This window comes from Erpetoichthys calabaricus, chromosome 3 (genome assembly GCF_900747795.2).
Source record: "Erpetoichthys calabaricus chromosome 3, fErpCal1.3, whole genome shotgun sequence".
Lineage (NCBI taxonomy): Eukaryota > Metazoa > Chordata > Cladistia > Polypteriformes > Polypteridae > Erpetoichthys > Erpetoichthys calabaricus.
In genome coordinates, this window is record NC_041396.2 from 277,000,935 (window position 1) to 277,017,705 (window position 16,771).

General features: G+C 41.0%; 1 protein-coding gene across 2 annotated transcripts in view; it reads left to right on the top strand.

The window, feature by feature from the left end:
* Positions 1 to 16,771, top strand: part of LOC114648995 (uncharacterized) — a 51,018-nt gene that overhangs the window by 13,978 nt on the left and 20,269 nt on the right. For both annotated transcript variants that reach the window (XM_028798381.2, XM_028798382.2), the window contains one exon: positions 14,949 to 15,104. In XM_028798381.2, the coding sequence (XP_028654214.1) occupies positions 14,952 to 15,104 (153 nt within the window). In that variant the 5' untranslated portion in view covers positions 14,949 to 14,951. The remainder of the gene's footprint in view (positions 1 to 14,948; positions 15,105 to 16,771) is intronic.

A 16,771-nucleotide genomic window follows, 5' to 3' on the forward strand; every position in this document is an offset into this window, starting at 1 on the left:
AGTGGACACTTTGATGTTTATGAATGTTTAAACTCTCAAAAACTGGATGCGAAGTTATCGATGAACCCCATTTCAATTCAAACGCCTCCAATTTCCAGTAAGGCTCTGCTTTGCAATGCAATTAATAAGTCTCATGGACAGACCCTACAAAAGGCTGGCATTGATTTGAGGCAAGATTGCTCTTCACATGGCCAACTATACATTGCATGCTCAAGAGTAAGCTCAGCGCACAGCTTGGTCATATTACAACCGGAGGGCCGAACTGACAACAGGGTATACAAAGAGATCCTTAACAAATAATTATTGGTATATTTTCCCTCAGTTTAAAAGGTTTACTTTTCTTCTTAACCTTCCTCTTATGTTAGCTTTCTGTTACTATCTCTTATGTTAACGGGTCGGTTTTCACCCGTGTCTTTAATCAGCCATATTACCCTCAAAACAATTATTTATCATCCAATTTTTTTCCTTACCTCTTGGTTACTTTGTTACGCTTCCTTGTCCATTAAAAGAATGTTTTTAATATTTTTGCTGTGACCTCATGAGCTTTTACTTTAACAGCATACCTCTCATTTTCAATTTTAAAAAATGATTAAATGAACCTCAAGAGAATTATTTAAATAAATAAAAGGTTGTTATGTTACCTGACTATTACTGAGGGGTATTAGAACACATCTCTTAAATAAATTTGTTATATATATTTTTTATTATAATATTAATTACTATAGTAACATCTACTGCGGTGGGTTGGCACCCTGCCCAGGATTGGTTCCTGCCTTGTGCCCTGTGTTGGCTGGGATTGGCTCCAGCAGACCCCCGTGACCCTGTGTTCGGATTCAGCGGGTTGGAAAATGGATGGATGGATAGTAACATCTATGGTGTTACGGGTCAGATTTGAACCATATATATTTATTTCAAAGAAAAAGGCAAAAAAGTATTTTCAAAAATAACTTTAATATAAATGGAAAGCTAAACAAGTAAATCTCAAAATGTGGATCTGCAAGGTCAAGCAAACAACGAACAATCAAGCAAATCAAACCAATAGAAATGAGGCACTAGTTCCAAAAAACGTCTTTGTGTGCAAGAACATGCATGTGCATTTAGATTCATGTGTGGCAAAAAGTGACACTTTTAGTGTGTTCTTTGCAAATATATTTTTTGCAGTAGAAGCAGAGTACGTTTGTCTTTCTGTCTTTATTGCTAGGGCAGACCTGACACCTCTTTCTTTTAGAATCAGGTGGCCTCAGTAGGGTTGTGGCTGTGGCTGTGTAGGTTGATGTTGAGGCAGTGCTGGCCGAAGAGGATGCTGGCACTGATGCTCTTTGTGTTGCTGATGGTGTGAAAGGAGTGCTACGTGAGCTCTGCAGCTGTCTGACCAAGGCTGCAGCGGCTGGGTCCCGGGGCACCCGTTCCCTTCGCTCAATGTGTGCCTTGACAAGGGAACTTTCTAACTCCTCAAGAAACATTCTCCGCTTGTTTTTTCTGGTTGAGTTCCACCCTAGGTGAATGTGGGTCCACAACACAAATGCATTGTATGCAGACACATCTAGAATGTTATAAAACACAACCATTGGCCATCTCCTGGTCATTCTCTGGCAAGTGTAGGTGGCAGTCAGCTTGTCCAGGTTGTCCACTCCACCTTTGTTTTTATTATAGTCCAAGATAATTATGGGCTTTTTGTCACTTGCTGATGACACAGCTGCGTCTTTGTGAAAAGTGGACATAAGTATCACACTCCAGTGTTTTTTTGGACAATATGAAACAACCATGGTGGTGTCTGTAAAAGCAAATTTTGAAGAAAGTGGAGCCCTGTCCTTCACCTGCAAAATTTCAGCAGGCAGCTCAGGTTTATTTTTTTTTACTGTGCCCACCATGGTAAGTTTCCACCTGAGAAGTTCTTGTCCAAGGTCATAGCTGGTAAAGAAATTGTCACATGTGATATTGTGACCCCGCAGTCCAGTAGTCATATCGAGGACTACACGTTATCCTTGATTTTTCTCAGGAATGCCACTTGCATGTTTGCCTGTGTAAATCTGCAGATTCCATGCATAGCTGGTTTTTGCATCACAGGCTGCCCAAATTTTTTTGCCGTATTTCCCTGGCTTACTAGGCATATACTGCCGGAAAGGGCATTTTCCACGGAAAGGGACAAAACGTTCATCTACTGTTACCTCTGGCCCTGGGTTGAACATCAGTGGAAGGAGCTGCACCCACCTTTCCCAGACATCTCTGATGGGAGCAAGCTTGTCAGATTTTTCTCTAGTTTCTCTGTGGTCAAATCTAAGGACTCTTGATATCATTCGAAATGACTGAAGTGACATTGTTGCCCGGAAAATATTTCTGCCTGTCGACGCATCCCAGAGACTATCAGTGGCCTCATTGCTGGATTTGTAAACACCAGCAAGAAGAAGAACACCAATATAAGCATCCAGGTATTCCTCATCAATGCCATTCCACATGTCGCCATGAACCTTTTTTCCTTCAAGGTTTGTCATAGCAATCATGACTTTCTTTAGTGACAATGGCATAAACAGATCAAAACATGTCTTGATGTCACTTACTCTCGTCACAGCAAACCTTGAGATTCCAGGGGTCATTTTGATGACATTTGCAGCAGCTGCCCTGCCATGTAAGTCAGGAGGTACTGAGCTCCAACAGATGTTACCACTTTTGGATTTGAATGTTTCAGCAGGAGTGAGTGCAGCTTCAGCATCGGTGACCTCCTCATCAGACTCGTCAGATGTGTCTGTGCCTTCTGGTAGATACTCTACAATGTCTTCCTCCTCGGAAACCTGCTCATCTGTATCACTATGCTGTTCTGTGTCCTCTGCCTCATTTTCAGAAAAGATATCATCCAGAGCTTGGCTTACTGTAAATCTTCTTCTCATTTTTGACTGCTGCAAACAGGAGATGTGTACTCTGCAAGTCACCAACCCTAAACTAAATTTGTCTTATGCAAGCCTCACATGTCTGAACAGGTCTGTCTTTGTTTGTTTGTTTTGTTTGTTCAGGTAAGGAGACACACAGGCAAAGAGAGAAGCCCCTCAAAGTGTGTTTAGGATTTTTGTTTTGACCCTAACTATTGTTTTATAACCTTAAATTATAACTGGGTCAAAACTGACCCTACCAACACAAAGGTAATAATTTTCACCAGAGCATTTTATAATTTAGTACAATTGTTTTTTTTTTGTTTTATTTTAATTAAATACAGATTCCTGACAAAGTCAAAAAGCCTTGATGCAATAAACAAAATTAGGTAGTAGTTTTATGCATTTAAAAAATAAAACGGGTCAGTGCTGACCCTAACACAAGAGGAAGTTAATAAAAATTTTAAGGCAGTACTTCGCCGCTGCGAAGCGCGGGTATTTTTCACTGATTTGGAATACTTTGGGAGACCTGGTTAATCCCAAAAGTGTGCAGTGAAATGTGTGCAAATAAGAGCCTTTGCAAACGTTACACAGCTCATTTTCAATCTGGATTGTTTCCTGCTGTATTTTTAGTCATAACAAATTACAACATTAAAATGCTTCTCCTACATGTGCATCATTCCCAGTACAATACTGAACTGAGAGGACATCCCTACCTGCTGTAACTTAGTAAGCAGAATAGCATAAAGGGTTTATGGAGCAGCCAGGTGCTAGGTTAATAACGATACTGGAGGACAAAAAGTAGGAATAGTAGGACATCTCGATTCTTTATAAGCTCATGGCAAAAATGCTTCTCCATCATTGAGTTCTGCTGTCTAAGTGAGGGTGGTCCAAATGGTCCACATTGTTTAAATAGCTCCTGAGGAGGAAGGGGCAGGTCCTCCAGAAGCGTACTGAAAGTGATGTTATGGTCCGGGAATGTTCGACAGAGAAAAGAGAAGAGGTGTTTAGTGCTCACATTTGCCCTCGCCTAGTGGTTAGTATTCTTATGTCGGTTGTGGTAAATGCTCCACAAGCACTCAAGTGTGACACTGCACACATTTCATGTGCTGTAAGATTGCAGGGTTTGATTATCAGTTGCATGTAGTGGCTCAGCACCGGGGGGCAATGCCTTTTCGGCACTTAGCTGTTGTGTAAAAAATAAAGTATATAAAAATTTTCAGATCACCCCATTTTCTTCCTGTAGAGGCCCGTATCAAGTTCAAATCCTTGATGCTTACTCACAGAGTAGTCAATGGGTCATCCCCTACAGTCGTGGCCAAAAGTTTTGAGAGTGACACAAGTGTTGGTTTTCACCAAGTTTGCTGCTTCAGTGTTTTTAGATCTTTTTGTCATATTTTTCTATGGTATACTGAAGTATAATTACAAGCATTTCATACGTTTCAAAGGTTTTTATTGACAATTACATTAAATTTATGCAAAGAGTCAGGATTTGCAGTGTTGGACCTTCTTTTTCAAGACCTCTGGATTTCGCCCTGAGATGCTGTCAATCAACTTCTGGGCCAAATCCTGACTGATGGCAGCCCATTCTTGGATAATCAATGCTTGGAATTTGTCAGAATTTGTGGGTTTTTGTTTGTCCACCTGCCTTTTCAGGATTGACTACAAGTTCTCAATGGGATTGAGGTCTGGGGAGTTTCCTGGCCGTGGACCCAAAATTTTAATGTTTTGTTCCCCACCATTGAAAATACTGACTCTTTGTATAAACTTAATGTAATTGTCAATAAAAACCTTTGAAACTTATGAAATGCTTGTAATTATACTTCAGTATACCATAGAAACATCTGACAAAAAGATCTAAAAACACTGAAGCAGCAAACTCTGTGAAAACCAATACTTGAGTCATTCTCAAAACTTTTGGCCATGACTGTAGTCCTGCAGATGTCTTTGTTATTATTCTGGCACCAAAAAAAATAGTTAAATGGGTGAAGCCTTCCTTCGAGGAGACCCACAAAAACAGGTCAAAATTCTCAATGACCGGCTCCAATTTAGGCCTCAGACAGGCAAACTTAAATTTGGACAAATGGGAGGGCTCAGGTCTCTCCTGGCCCCCTAATAGGAACAGGCTTTTAAAGTTCAAAAACAACAAGAGTCTCAGATATGTCAAAAAAATGTCTCTCAGGAGAGAGAACTGTAAAACTCTGGCTTGTATAGATAGACAGATATAATTTTATTTGTCCCCAAGGGAAAATAAAAAAAAAATCAGATTTTATTGAAAACAAGTCCCAATACAAATACAAAATCCAGAAAATGAAATCCAAAAAAGAGAAATCAAAGAAATAACTGTTATGAATTTCATTTCAAAAAATAGCGACGAAGTGAGGCTTTCAAAAAGTCCACTAAACAAATATCTGTCAAGGCTTGCCTGACCCAGGAAATGAGAGGCTTAAGGCCTGTCTAGGCTTCAAAATAGTCTTGCATTTTAAATTTACAAATGCAAAAGACGGTCTTAAATCTTTTAAAATACATCTCACAAAAGGACATTCTGCCAGAGGATTTATTAAAAAAATGTAAATATAGCATTGTACTCAAAACATTATCAAAAAAGGAGGCAGAAAGGATTTGACGCAAACACACCAAATAAGTTTCAAATCATAATGCAACAGAGTAACCCAATAAACGGAGGCAAAAAAAATCAAAATAACTGCCTAAGAATTAACACAACAGTAAAGCTAACATAACTCACCTCCAAAGAGTATTCAATGAGCCACATGGGACTTCATAGCCCATGAGCCTTTATAGGGCTGGGAGCAGTCCCTCGACTATGATGAGCCACAAACCACAGGCAACATAAAGATATTTAAAGAAACCTTAAACAAATATTGTTAAGCATAACAAAAACAATCTCTCTATTATGTAAAAAAATCTTGGGACGTGACTTTTTCCGGTGATGAGACGTGATCTTTTGAAGAGAAACAGAGAGACACTTTCACATCCCGCGAGACCGGCATGTCACGTCATACTTACAACCTTTATAAGCAAGTCCCGTGATACACATGCAGAGCAGGTTAGAGATAATGGAAGTAGGAAAATTTAAAAGTTTCAAAAAATGAGTGAAAAGATCACATTAGCACAAACAAACAGAAAATATTACTCGTTGAAATAATAGAAGAGCGAAAAGAGATTGCATAGTGTTTGAGGACAAAAGGATAGGTGATGTACAGGCTTTTAAAAGTTCAAAGCGCCATGCGAAATGCCAATCATGCGGAACGGAAGCAGCAGCAAGCTAGCTGCAAGCCAGTAGCTGATCGAACAAAGAGGAGGTAAAAAAAAACAACCGTTACTTGTTTCCCAATGTATCACCGTTTAAGAGGGGTTTCAGAGGAGCAACCGCATCACCTTGGTGTGTGTTCAGCCCCCCTCTTCACAATGTCAGGGAGGGGAAGGGTTGTCGAGCGAAGCTAGCAGGGGGCAAAGCCCCCTAGCAATACATTAAACATATCAACTAAATGAGAATTTAACAAAGTAATGATAACAAATAACCAAACTAAATAATTCAGACTGAAAAATAAACAAAAAAGACAAATAAAAGGAACGTAAAAATAAGCCAGGGAAAGAACCCCAGGCAAAGCATAACAATACTGACAATATGTTTTGAAAAGGCACTCAATGAACCGCCAGGTGACTCTCTTACCCAGCCTACCTGTAAATACTTGGGGTGGTCCCTTAGCATTGATGCAATGGTGGTCCCACAATCCACAGAATACAGGGAACATAAGTCAGTAATGTCATACACATAGAAACTATATAATAAATCCATCCATCCATCCATTATCCAACCCGCTACATCCTAACTACAGGGTCACAGGGGTCTGCTGGAGCCAATCCATGCCAACACAGGGTGCAAGGCAGGAAACAATCCCCGGGCAGGACGCCATCCCACCACAGGGCACACACACACACCAAGCACACACTAGGGACAATTTAGAATCACCAATGCACCTAACCTGCATGTCTTTGGACTGTGGGAGGAAACCGGAGCGCCCGGAGGAAACCCACATAGACACGGGGAGAACATGCAAACTCCACACAGGGAGGACCTGAGAAGCGATTCCGGGTCTCCTAACTGCGAGGCAGCAGTGCTACGCACTGTGCTACCGTACCGGGCACGGTAGCGCAGTGGTAGCGCTGCTGCCTCGCAGTTAGGAGACCCGGGTTCGCTTCCCGGATCCTCCCTGCGTGGAGTTTGCATGTTCTCCCCGTGTCTGCTTGGGTTTCCTCCGGGCGCTCCGGTTTCCCCCCACAATCCAAAGACATGCAGGTTAGGTGGATTGGCGATTCTAAATTGGCCCTAGTGTGTGCTTGGTGTGTGGGTGTGTTTGTGTGTTTCCTGTGGTGGGTTGGCACCCTGCCCAGGATTGTTTCCTGCCTTGTGCCCTGTGTTGGCTGGGATTGGCTCCAGCAGACCCCCGTGACCCTGTTTTCGGATTCAGCGGGTTAGAAAATGGATGGATGGATGGATGGATGGAATAAACATGTGACAATGCTTTGTGTCAAGCCTTGGAGAAGGTACTGTGGCAGTTATAGGATCAGCTAGCAAAGGGGCAACACCCACATATGTGGTCCGCCATTCTTAATGCATAAACATCCTTTCATAATAGTGCTTCTGTTTCTTTGCTGGCCTCCTGCTGATCCAAAGTTATGTTCCACCTCTGTAAATATAACTGCCTGCATGACTGTTATTATAGCTTCTCTGTTGGGTTGTGTTCTGTCTCCCTTACTCTGATTGACCTAGCTGAGAAAAAGAACTCAGAATCTCAAAACTGGGTGATAAAATAAAGTACAGTGTACAAGCTGGAATGAAGGCTTAATAAGTTTTAATTTTTAAATATTATCATCAATCAGCTAGTGCCATTAATGAAAGCAAAATGAAAATGTGGCTATCCAAACCACAGGACCAGGTAGTGCTAAATGTTCAGTGTCTCAGTTGGCACTTAATGTTGTAGCTACACAAAGCCTCTCTTCTGTCTGGTCAACACATCACTAGTCAGCACTTGTTTGCTTTATACAGCTTTCTTAATGTCCCTGTTCTACCTGTTCTTACTCACACATCTTTCTCCCCAGGCTTTCTTCCTGGAGATCGAAGGGGTACTCATGCTTCTAAAACTTGTCCCTCTTCCTTACACTCATTAATTCCACCTGTTCCTTCCTCCAGGCTTTCTTCCTGGGTGGAGGACTTATAAGATCTGCGATCAAATTGTGCTGAGGCATAGATCAGGACAAGTGTATAGAATCATTTCTAAACCTTTGAGTGTCCCCAGGAGACAAGTGCCCTCAGTAATAGTGAAATGGAAGACATTTTGGAAACAACCAGAAACCAATGGCTGGATAGATGTCACTTTTGACAGTTTAAAGGAGGAAAAGAATTCTCTGGTTTGATGAGACAAAAATGTAAGTCTTTCGGCAGAACTCCAAGCATTATGACTAGCGAAGACCAGACACTGCTTATCACCTGTCTAATACCATCACTATAATGCAAGTACAGTGGAGGCAGCATCATGCTATGGTGGGAGCTTCTCAGTGGCAGGGACAGGGAGACAAAATGGAGTGCATGGGGCCTAAAACCAATGGGACAGTTCAGCTTTCAGCAATGACCTTAAGCATACAGCCAAGACAACGTTGGAGTGGTCTGGGGACAAGTCTCTGAGTGTCCTTCAGCCAAATCCCAGACTTAAACTTTATAGGACATCTGTGGTGAGACCTGAAGATGGCAGTAAAAGTTGTGTCCCATCCAATCTAACGGAGCTGCCAGGAGAAACAGGATAAACTGCCCAAATCTAGGTGTGCAAAGCTTGAAGAGACTTGTCAAGACAACTTGAAGCTCTAATTCCCGCTAAAGGGTCATCTACAAGTTACTGAAATATGGGTTTAAATACCTCAGTCAAAGACAGATTTCAGTTTTTGAGTTTTAATAAAAGATCTTTCTAAAAACATGTTTGCACTTTGTCATTATGGACAATAGGTGTGGATTGATGGGCAATAATAGCAAGTTTATCTGTTTAAAATAAAATGTACAACTAAGTGAAGTGTACAGAAAATGAAGGGTCTGAATTGATTCTGAATACACTGTATGCTAAATGCACCTGCTTTATTTATTACCCACTGAAGTGTAACGTCTTTTTAAAAATGATGCCACCTGTTATCCCAGCTTACCCTTTCCTTTAATCCTATGATTTCATCTGAGGCTCATGTAAAAACACTTGCTTAAGTTATCGCAGATATACTAATAACCCAATTGTGCTTTACTCACTCAATATATGGAACCAATTTAGAAAGCAATTTAAGATGGAAAATCTTTTATCTGTGGCACCCCTGCAGGAGAACCACCTCTTTCAACCCTTGCAAAAGATTTGGGATTAAAATGCTCAGAGATCTTTATATAGACAATATCTTTGCATCCTTTGAACAATTACGTTCCAAATTCAACCTCCCAGTTACACATTTCTTTCACTATCTTCAAATTAGAAACTTTGTTAAACAGAAACTGCCCGATTTTCCTCATCTCGTACCCTCTACCATGCTGGAAAAAATACTGCTCAATTTCAAGGAATTAGACACCATTTCCACATTATATAAAATTTTATTAGAGTCCCTTCCTTTCAAAGATCCAAGAGGACAATGGGAAAAAGATCTGTTAATCAATATATCAGAAAAGGAGTGGAAGGTAGCATTGCAGAGAATTCACTCGAGCTACATATGCGCAAAGTATAGAATTATTCAACTAAAAATTATATATCGAGCCCATCTGTCTCGCTTAAAACTGTCCAAAATGTTTCCAGGGCAAGATCCAACCTGCGAACGCTGCAACCAAGCTCCTGCCTCACTGGGTCACATGTTTTGGGCCTGCACCAAATTAACATCATTTTGGACCAAAATTTTTAAATGCCTTTCAGACAGCCTTGGTGTCACAATCCCTCCTAATCCATTAACAGCTGTGTTCGGTGTTCTTCCAGACAGACTTGAGGTGGAGAAGGACAAGCAAACTGTGATTGCATTCACTACACTTTTGGCACGCAGACTTATCTTGTTAAACTGGAAGAATCCTAATTCTCCTCTAATAAGTCAGTGGGAAACTGATGTTTTATATTATTTGAAATTGGAAAAAAATCAAATTCTCCGTTAGAGGATCTGTACAGAATTTTTTCAAAACCTGGCAGGATCTAATCAATAATATTTTAGAATAAGAAGAAATAATTATTTTCACATTTCTTTCCCTTCTCCATTTTATATATATATATATATATTCCTTTCTTTTGTTTATTTTTGCCCTATTAAAAAGCCCTAAGCAATTCTCTTTTGGCCATGCTTTCATTCTCAAGGGTGGGGTTTGATTTGTCTTCAATTCTTTTTTGTATAAATTGATCTATTTATATGGAATGATTACAATAAAATTAATAAATAAAATTTAAAAAAAAACTTGTTTATGCTAGGATATGTGCATAAGCCTTTTCTTTGGCAAAAGTCAGGATTTATGAAACACAAACTGGCATGGAAATTGACATAAAGTTAAGGAAAATTTTGATCATCCATAAGTCCTACGCAGACTTTTTTGTTGTGGAATTTTAGAAACTCCAGGCAAGCAGAACAATGAAGTGAGCAGAAAATCGCATTTTCGTTTGAATTTCAATGATGTGTCAGTCACATTATGATGTCCATCCATCCATCCATTCATTTTCTAAACCCAGTTGTTATAAACCTGTAACAGAAGAAGGATCACAAGATTTCTACATGATGGTCCTGTAACGCAGACTCTAGTTCAGCACATAACTCCAAGAGGATGGCTCTGGGAAGTCTAAATCAGCTTATAAATCACTCATTATTACGATAAAGAACACAAATTCCATTAACAATATTTATTCATTTTTTGCTCTTTAAGAAACACAGTCAGTCAGTCATTTTCCCAGCCTGCTATATCCTAACTCAGGGTCACGGGGGTCGGCTGGAGCCAATCCCAGCCAGCACAGGGCACAAGGCAGGAACAAATTCCCAGGTAGGGCACCAACCCACCACAGGGCACACATACATACACACACCAAGCACACACTAGGGACAATGTAGGACCCCCAATGCACATAAACTGCACATCTTTGGACTGTGGGAGAAAACCGGAGCACCCAGAGAAAACCCACGCAGACACGGAGAGAACATGCAAACTCCACGCAGGAAGATCCCGGGAAGTCTACCCAGGTCTCCTTACTGCGAGGCAGCACCGCTACCACTGCACCACCGTGCCGCCTTTAGAAACACACTTTAATATAAAATTAAAATTACAAACAAAATCACATTTAGAGGCGGCAATTCAGCAGTCCACTAGTGATGGTAGTGGCATGTTCGTTAGCTCAGCAATAGTTTGCAAAAAAGCATCCCCATCTGTGCAAGTAGTTTCTTTTAAGTGCTTCACGGGAGACACTTTCATTGGACATTCTGCTTTAAAAGGATCATCCATTTCTTCATAAACTGGCATTGCAAGGCATGCAAGACATAAATGACCAACCTTCTGATCTTCTGGCTGCCTCCAAATCTTCTGGATTATATGGATGAAATTTCTCAATTTCTGTATAGATTTTGAGATTAGCAATTGCAGCGCACACTTTACGTTTCGACACAGAAAGATCTTTTTTTTAAATCATAGGTTTTGATGACTCTGTTTTGTTCACTGCTCCCAAAGCTTTGTGAATCAACTAAAGGGGTTTCCCATTCAGCTTTCCATGTTGGGTTGTACACTATGACATGTTTTTGCTACCCTCCTGCTGCCTTTAATACCAAAGGGTGAGGACGGCAGCCGTGCTCATACTTTTGCAGAAGTGTCACTTCTCAGGTCTCCACCCCCCTTTCACACTACCATACACAGACAGACACACAATATGCTATAATATGTGAATAAATTATTTAATTAAAAATAAATAAATGTAAATAGAATAATATAATAATAATATAACAATACAACTCTTTTGCATGTAAATTGTGTATGTACCAAAACATAGAAAACTTACACACAAGAATAAAATAACCACTTTGCATGTAAATAACTTATTTAGCAGACTCTACAAAAATTGTTTAGGAAAAGAAACAACAAATAAATAAGATATAAAGTATAATATTAGAAATAAAACTCTTTTGAAAATATGACACACCTTGACTCTCTTGTAGCACAATCATTAATGACATCAGCATATGCCCTATTCCTAGACACATCTCTGTTAATGCTCTTCATTGTAAGGCTACTGAGATGGTCTTGTGACATTGTAGACCATCAAGTAATTTTTTATGAGCTTCAGTTTTGAGAAGCTTCTCTCTGCAGAAGCTACAGTTATGGGAGCAGACCTCTCTTCAGGCTCACTCTCTCACATTAGTACCTCCCAACCAGAAGAACAAACCAAGTGGGCGGTGGAGATGACAGGAGGAAACTCCCTGGACTCAGTCACTCACCCTGCACCGCTGCACTTCAAGAGGAGGAGGAGGGGACTGGGACCCAACTGTCACATGGGAAGACCGGGGTTGGGTGAGTTAGTCCTGACTGCTGGTCCAAGAAGCGGCTGAAACTGCTGAGGCGGTTCTGCCTCACTATCACGCGCACAGGTAGCAAGGAGGCCGCACGTCATGCCCGGCACGATGCCTGTACTATGTATGCAACAGCACACAGATTGTGTTGTGCATAGTGCAGATAAGTGCAGCCGCTGCTGGGGCACAAAACATAAACATTTCTTTGTGGTCTGGTCCAGCCTGGACAAGTTTTCCTTACCAAAATAAAGATATGAATCTCTATTGAGGGCTGCAGTAATGTGCTCTGACCACTACAGGATGACCCTAGATAGATAGATAGATAGATAGATAGATAGATAGATAGATAGATAGATAGATAGATAGATAGATAGATAGATAGATAGATAGATAGATAGATAGATAGATAGATAGATAGATAGATAGATAGATAGATAGATAGATACTTTATTAATCCCAGTGGGAAATTCACATTCTTCAGCAGCAGCATACTGATACAATAAATAATATTAAATTAAAGAATGATAATAATGCAGGTGAAAAACAGACAATAACTATGTATATTGTTGAATGTTAACGTTTACCCCCCCGGGTGGAATTAAAGAGTCGCATAGTTTGGGGGAGAAACAATCTCCTCAATCTGTCAGTGGAGCAGGACAGTGACAGCAGTCTGTCGCTGAAGCTGCTCTTCTGTCTGGAGATGATACTATTAAGTGGATGCAGTGGATTCTCCATAATTGATAGGAGCCTGCTGAGCGCCCTTCGCTCTGCCACAGATGTTAAACTGTCCAGCTCCATGCCAACAATAGAGCCTGCCTTCCTCACCAGTTTGTCCAGACGTGAGGCGTCTTTCCTCTTAATGCTGCCTCCCCAGCACACCACTGCGTAGAAGAAGGCACTCGCCACAACTGTCTGATAGAACATCTGCAGCATCTTATTGCAGATGTTGAAGGACGCCAGCCTTCTAAGGTAGTATAACCGGCTCTGTCCTTTCTTGCACAGCGCATCAGTATTGGCAGTCCAGTCTAATTTATCATCCAGCTGCACTCCCAGATATTTATAGGTCTGCACCATCTGCACACAATCACCTTTGATGATCACTGGGTCTATGAGGGGTCTGGGCCTCCTAAAATCCACCACCAGCTCTTTGGTTTTGCTGGTGTTCAGGTGTAGGTGGTTTGAGTCGCACCATTTAACAAAGTCATTGATTAGGTCCCTATACTCCTCCTCCTGCCCATTCCTGATGCAGCCCACGATAGCAGTGTCATCAGTGAACTTTTGCACATGGCAGGACTCCGAGTTGTATTGGAAGTCCAATGTATATAGGCTGAACAGGACCGGAGAAAGTACAGTCCCTTGTGTGGCGCTCCTGTGTTGCTGACCACAATGTCAGATGTGCAGTTCCCAAGACGCACATACTGAGGTCTGTCTTTAAGATAGTCCACGATCCATGCCACTAGGTATGAATCTAATCCCATCTCTGTCGGCTTATCCCTAAGGAGCAGAGGTTGGATTGTGTTGAAGGCGCTAGAGAAGTCTAGAAACATAATTCTTACAGCACCACTACCTCTGTCCAAGTGAGAGAGGGATCGGTGTAGCATATAGATGATGGCATCCTCTGCTCCCACCTTCTCCTGATATGCAAACTGCAGAGGGTCAAGGGCGTGTTGAACCTGTGGCCTAAGGTGGTGAAGCAGCAGCCTCTCCATGGTCTTCATCACATGTGATGTCAGAGCAACAGGCCAAAAGTCATTCAGCTCACTCGGACATGATACCTTTGGGACTGGGGTGATACAAGATGTTTTCCAAAGCCTCGGGACTCTCCCCTGTTCCAGGCTCAGGTTGAAGATGCGCTGTAGAGGGCCCCCCAGCTCCGATGCACAGACCTTCAGCAGTTGTGGCGATACTCCATCCCTAGACTCTTGTCTGGACAGCCTATGCCCAGAAATGGCCCTATCCATCTAAATTTCTCATACTGGAGCTGTACCTAGGCATGGCTTCCTAGCAGAAGAGTTAGAAGTGATAGGCATTATATCTCATGAATGGCCTTGGAAAGTGTGGGAATTACCAAACAAGATGTTGCAAGAAGTTGTTAGGATATGATGGCCTAATTAGTCCAGTTTGACATGTCACCACTGTGATCTTCATCTGGAAAGCCAGAGTGAAAATGAATGAATGCAATCATCCTTCCATTTGCTGAACAGTTTTTCCAGTGTTAGTATCACGTGTAGTCAGGGCCTTTCCTAAAAGCTTTGAGTTCTGAGCATGCATCAGCTCTGGACAAGGTACAAATCCATTGCATAGATAATAAAATAATTGATGATATATTTTTACCACAGCCTTCAACAGAAAAAGCGAATGGGAAGATGAGATGAGATGAAATATTTTAGACAAAAGTTTAGTGCAAAAAGAAAGTAAGAAGCAACTTCATTCCCAAACCATGTACAGTACTTGTCATTTGTGTCATGTCTTTCAGTCAGCGAGTATATCTTATTATCATCTTTACTTTCTGTTTGCCCTCAGACAATGGAACACTTGCATGAGGCACAGCAGAATGGCTGTCATGATACACACCCTGACGCTCAGCTGGACCCGCAGGAACCAACTATGAACATCACTTTGAAGAAAGCCTCCAATAATTTGGAACAGTTCCTACAAGTGAAGCCAAAACTTCTTGGGGTAATGTTGACATTTTATATTTTTTTCATATAGCGATTTCTTGAATGTTCTATTCTCACCTATAATGTGATAAAATTTACTGTACTTTATCACGCTACTTCATACATTAATATCCAAGGTCTTTTGGCCTTGGAACCCCTGCAGATTTTGTTTTTTTTCTCCAGGTAACTTGGAGGTTTTTGGTTGTTTTGTTTCTGTCCTCCTCTTCGTTTTCCACTGGTCTGTGCTATAAATTTGTTTTCTGTATCATTCCAATAATTTTGAACATTTTAATTGACAAAATCGCTAAATTGGCGCATTTCCTGTTCAAATACAGGGGGAGAAACACGAGGTGCAGCAGCGACGAGCCTAACCTCACCACCGACTGCGTTATCCCTCACACACAGGTTTGATGCATGCAATTAGCGCGTGCCTGTTGCTGTCTCTCTGTATGTCGCCAACATAATGTTTGCAGACACGTTTATTATACATCCTTACTTTCCACAGTCCGTCTAATATCTTTAATGAATGTGTGTGACATGTTTAGTCTTGCTGATCGGACATAAAACCGCAGTGAGAAGACACACGGTGAGGCAGACATTGGGCCCTATGATTTCCGCAATGCGGAAAACACGGACGGAATCACGAAATTAACGCTTTAAAACGGATTTTAGATTTAAAAATGAAATTGAGCTGAATTTAGAGACTGGAGGGATGACTGTTACAAAACTTCCCAATTAATTAAACGATTGAATAATCTGTAGTTCCATCATTCATATACTATTTTCTAGTTTGTTGTTTTTGAAGCGAATTCATTCGTGCCTCTATCAGTTTGTACGCGTGTTTCCTGTATGTTTTCTCGTTAAAGGCACGCGAATTAGCTAGCTATACGAGACAGAAATGTCGAAGCGAGCAGTGATCAGGTACCCTAACTACATCGAAAAAACTAAGAAACACGAGCTTAACTGCAAACTTGAGGGCACAACAATACCTTGGCGACTTTTACGAATCTGGAGAACAGAACTTTTCTGCAAGTTTTGCAGCATACCATAGACTGGACATGAAAATATACTTGCAATGACCAAGTCAAATTTAAAACCCATCTCAAAAACAAGGAGAAATTAAGATCAAAAAGTGTTCCCCTTCGGGTAACAACAGAGGAAACAACAAAATCGTCAGATGCAAGACCCCATTTTGTGTCAGACATACCACTCGAAAAAATGATGAAGATGCGTATTTTCTTTATTAAGCATTGTAAACAAGGAGGCGTGCTGCCAGAAAATGACAGCAGTCTTCGTTAAACTCATTTGCCCAGTGTATTTGAACAACATATGGATATCGTTCTTTGAAAGATTCGTGGCAAGAAAATAAATATATGCTGTAGTTGATGAAACCACTGATAGCCCAGACCACCGCGTTCTCATCATAGTGATAGGTGAGTAAACATTTGGCTGAGGCTGTATGGTAGTTCTTTTATGTAGGCAGTTCTAATTGTACGTGAAGTATCTACTGTGAATCATTTAGCCAATTAAATTATACAGGTATTTAACCAGTATTAACAATCTTTCCCGTAGAAAAATGTTATTAGTGAACGGCACTGGTTGTTAACAGGTTCCCTTTTAAAAATTAACAATGATGTTTCGGGATTTAATAAATGTTTCTGCTGCTGCACTTCTACGCAGACGCTC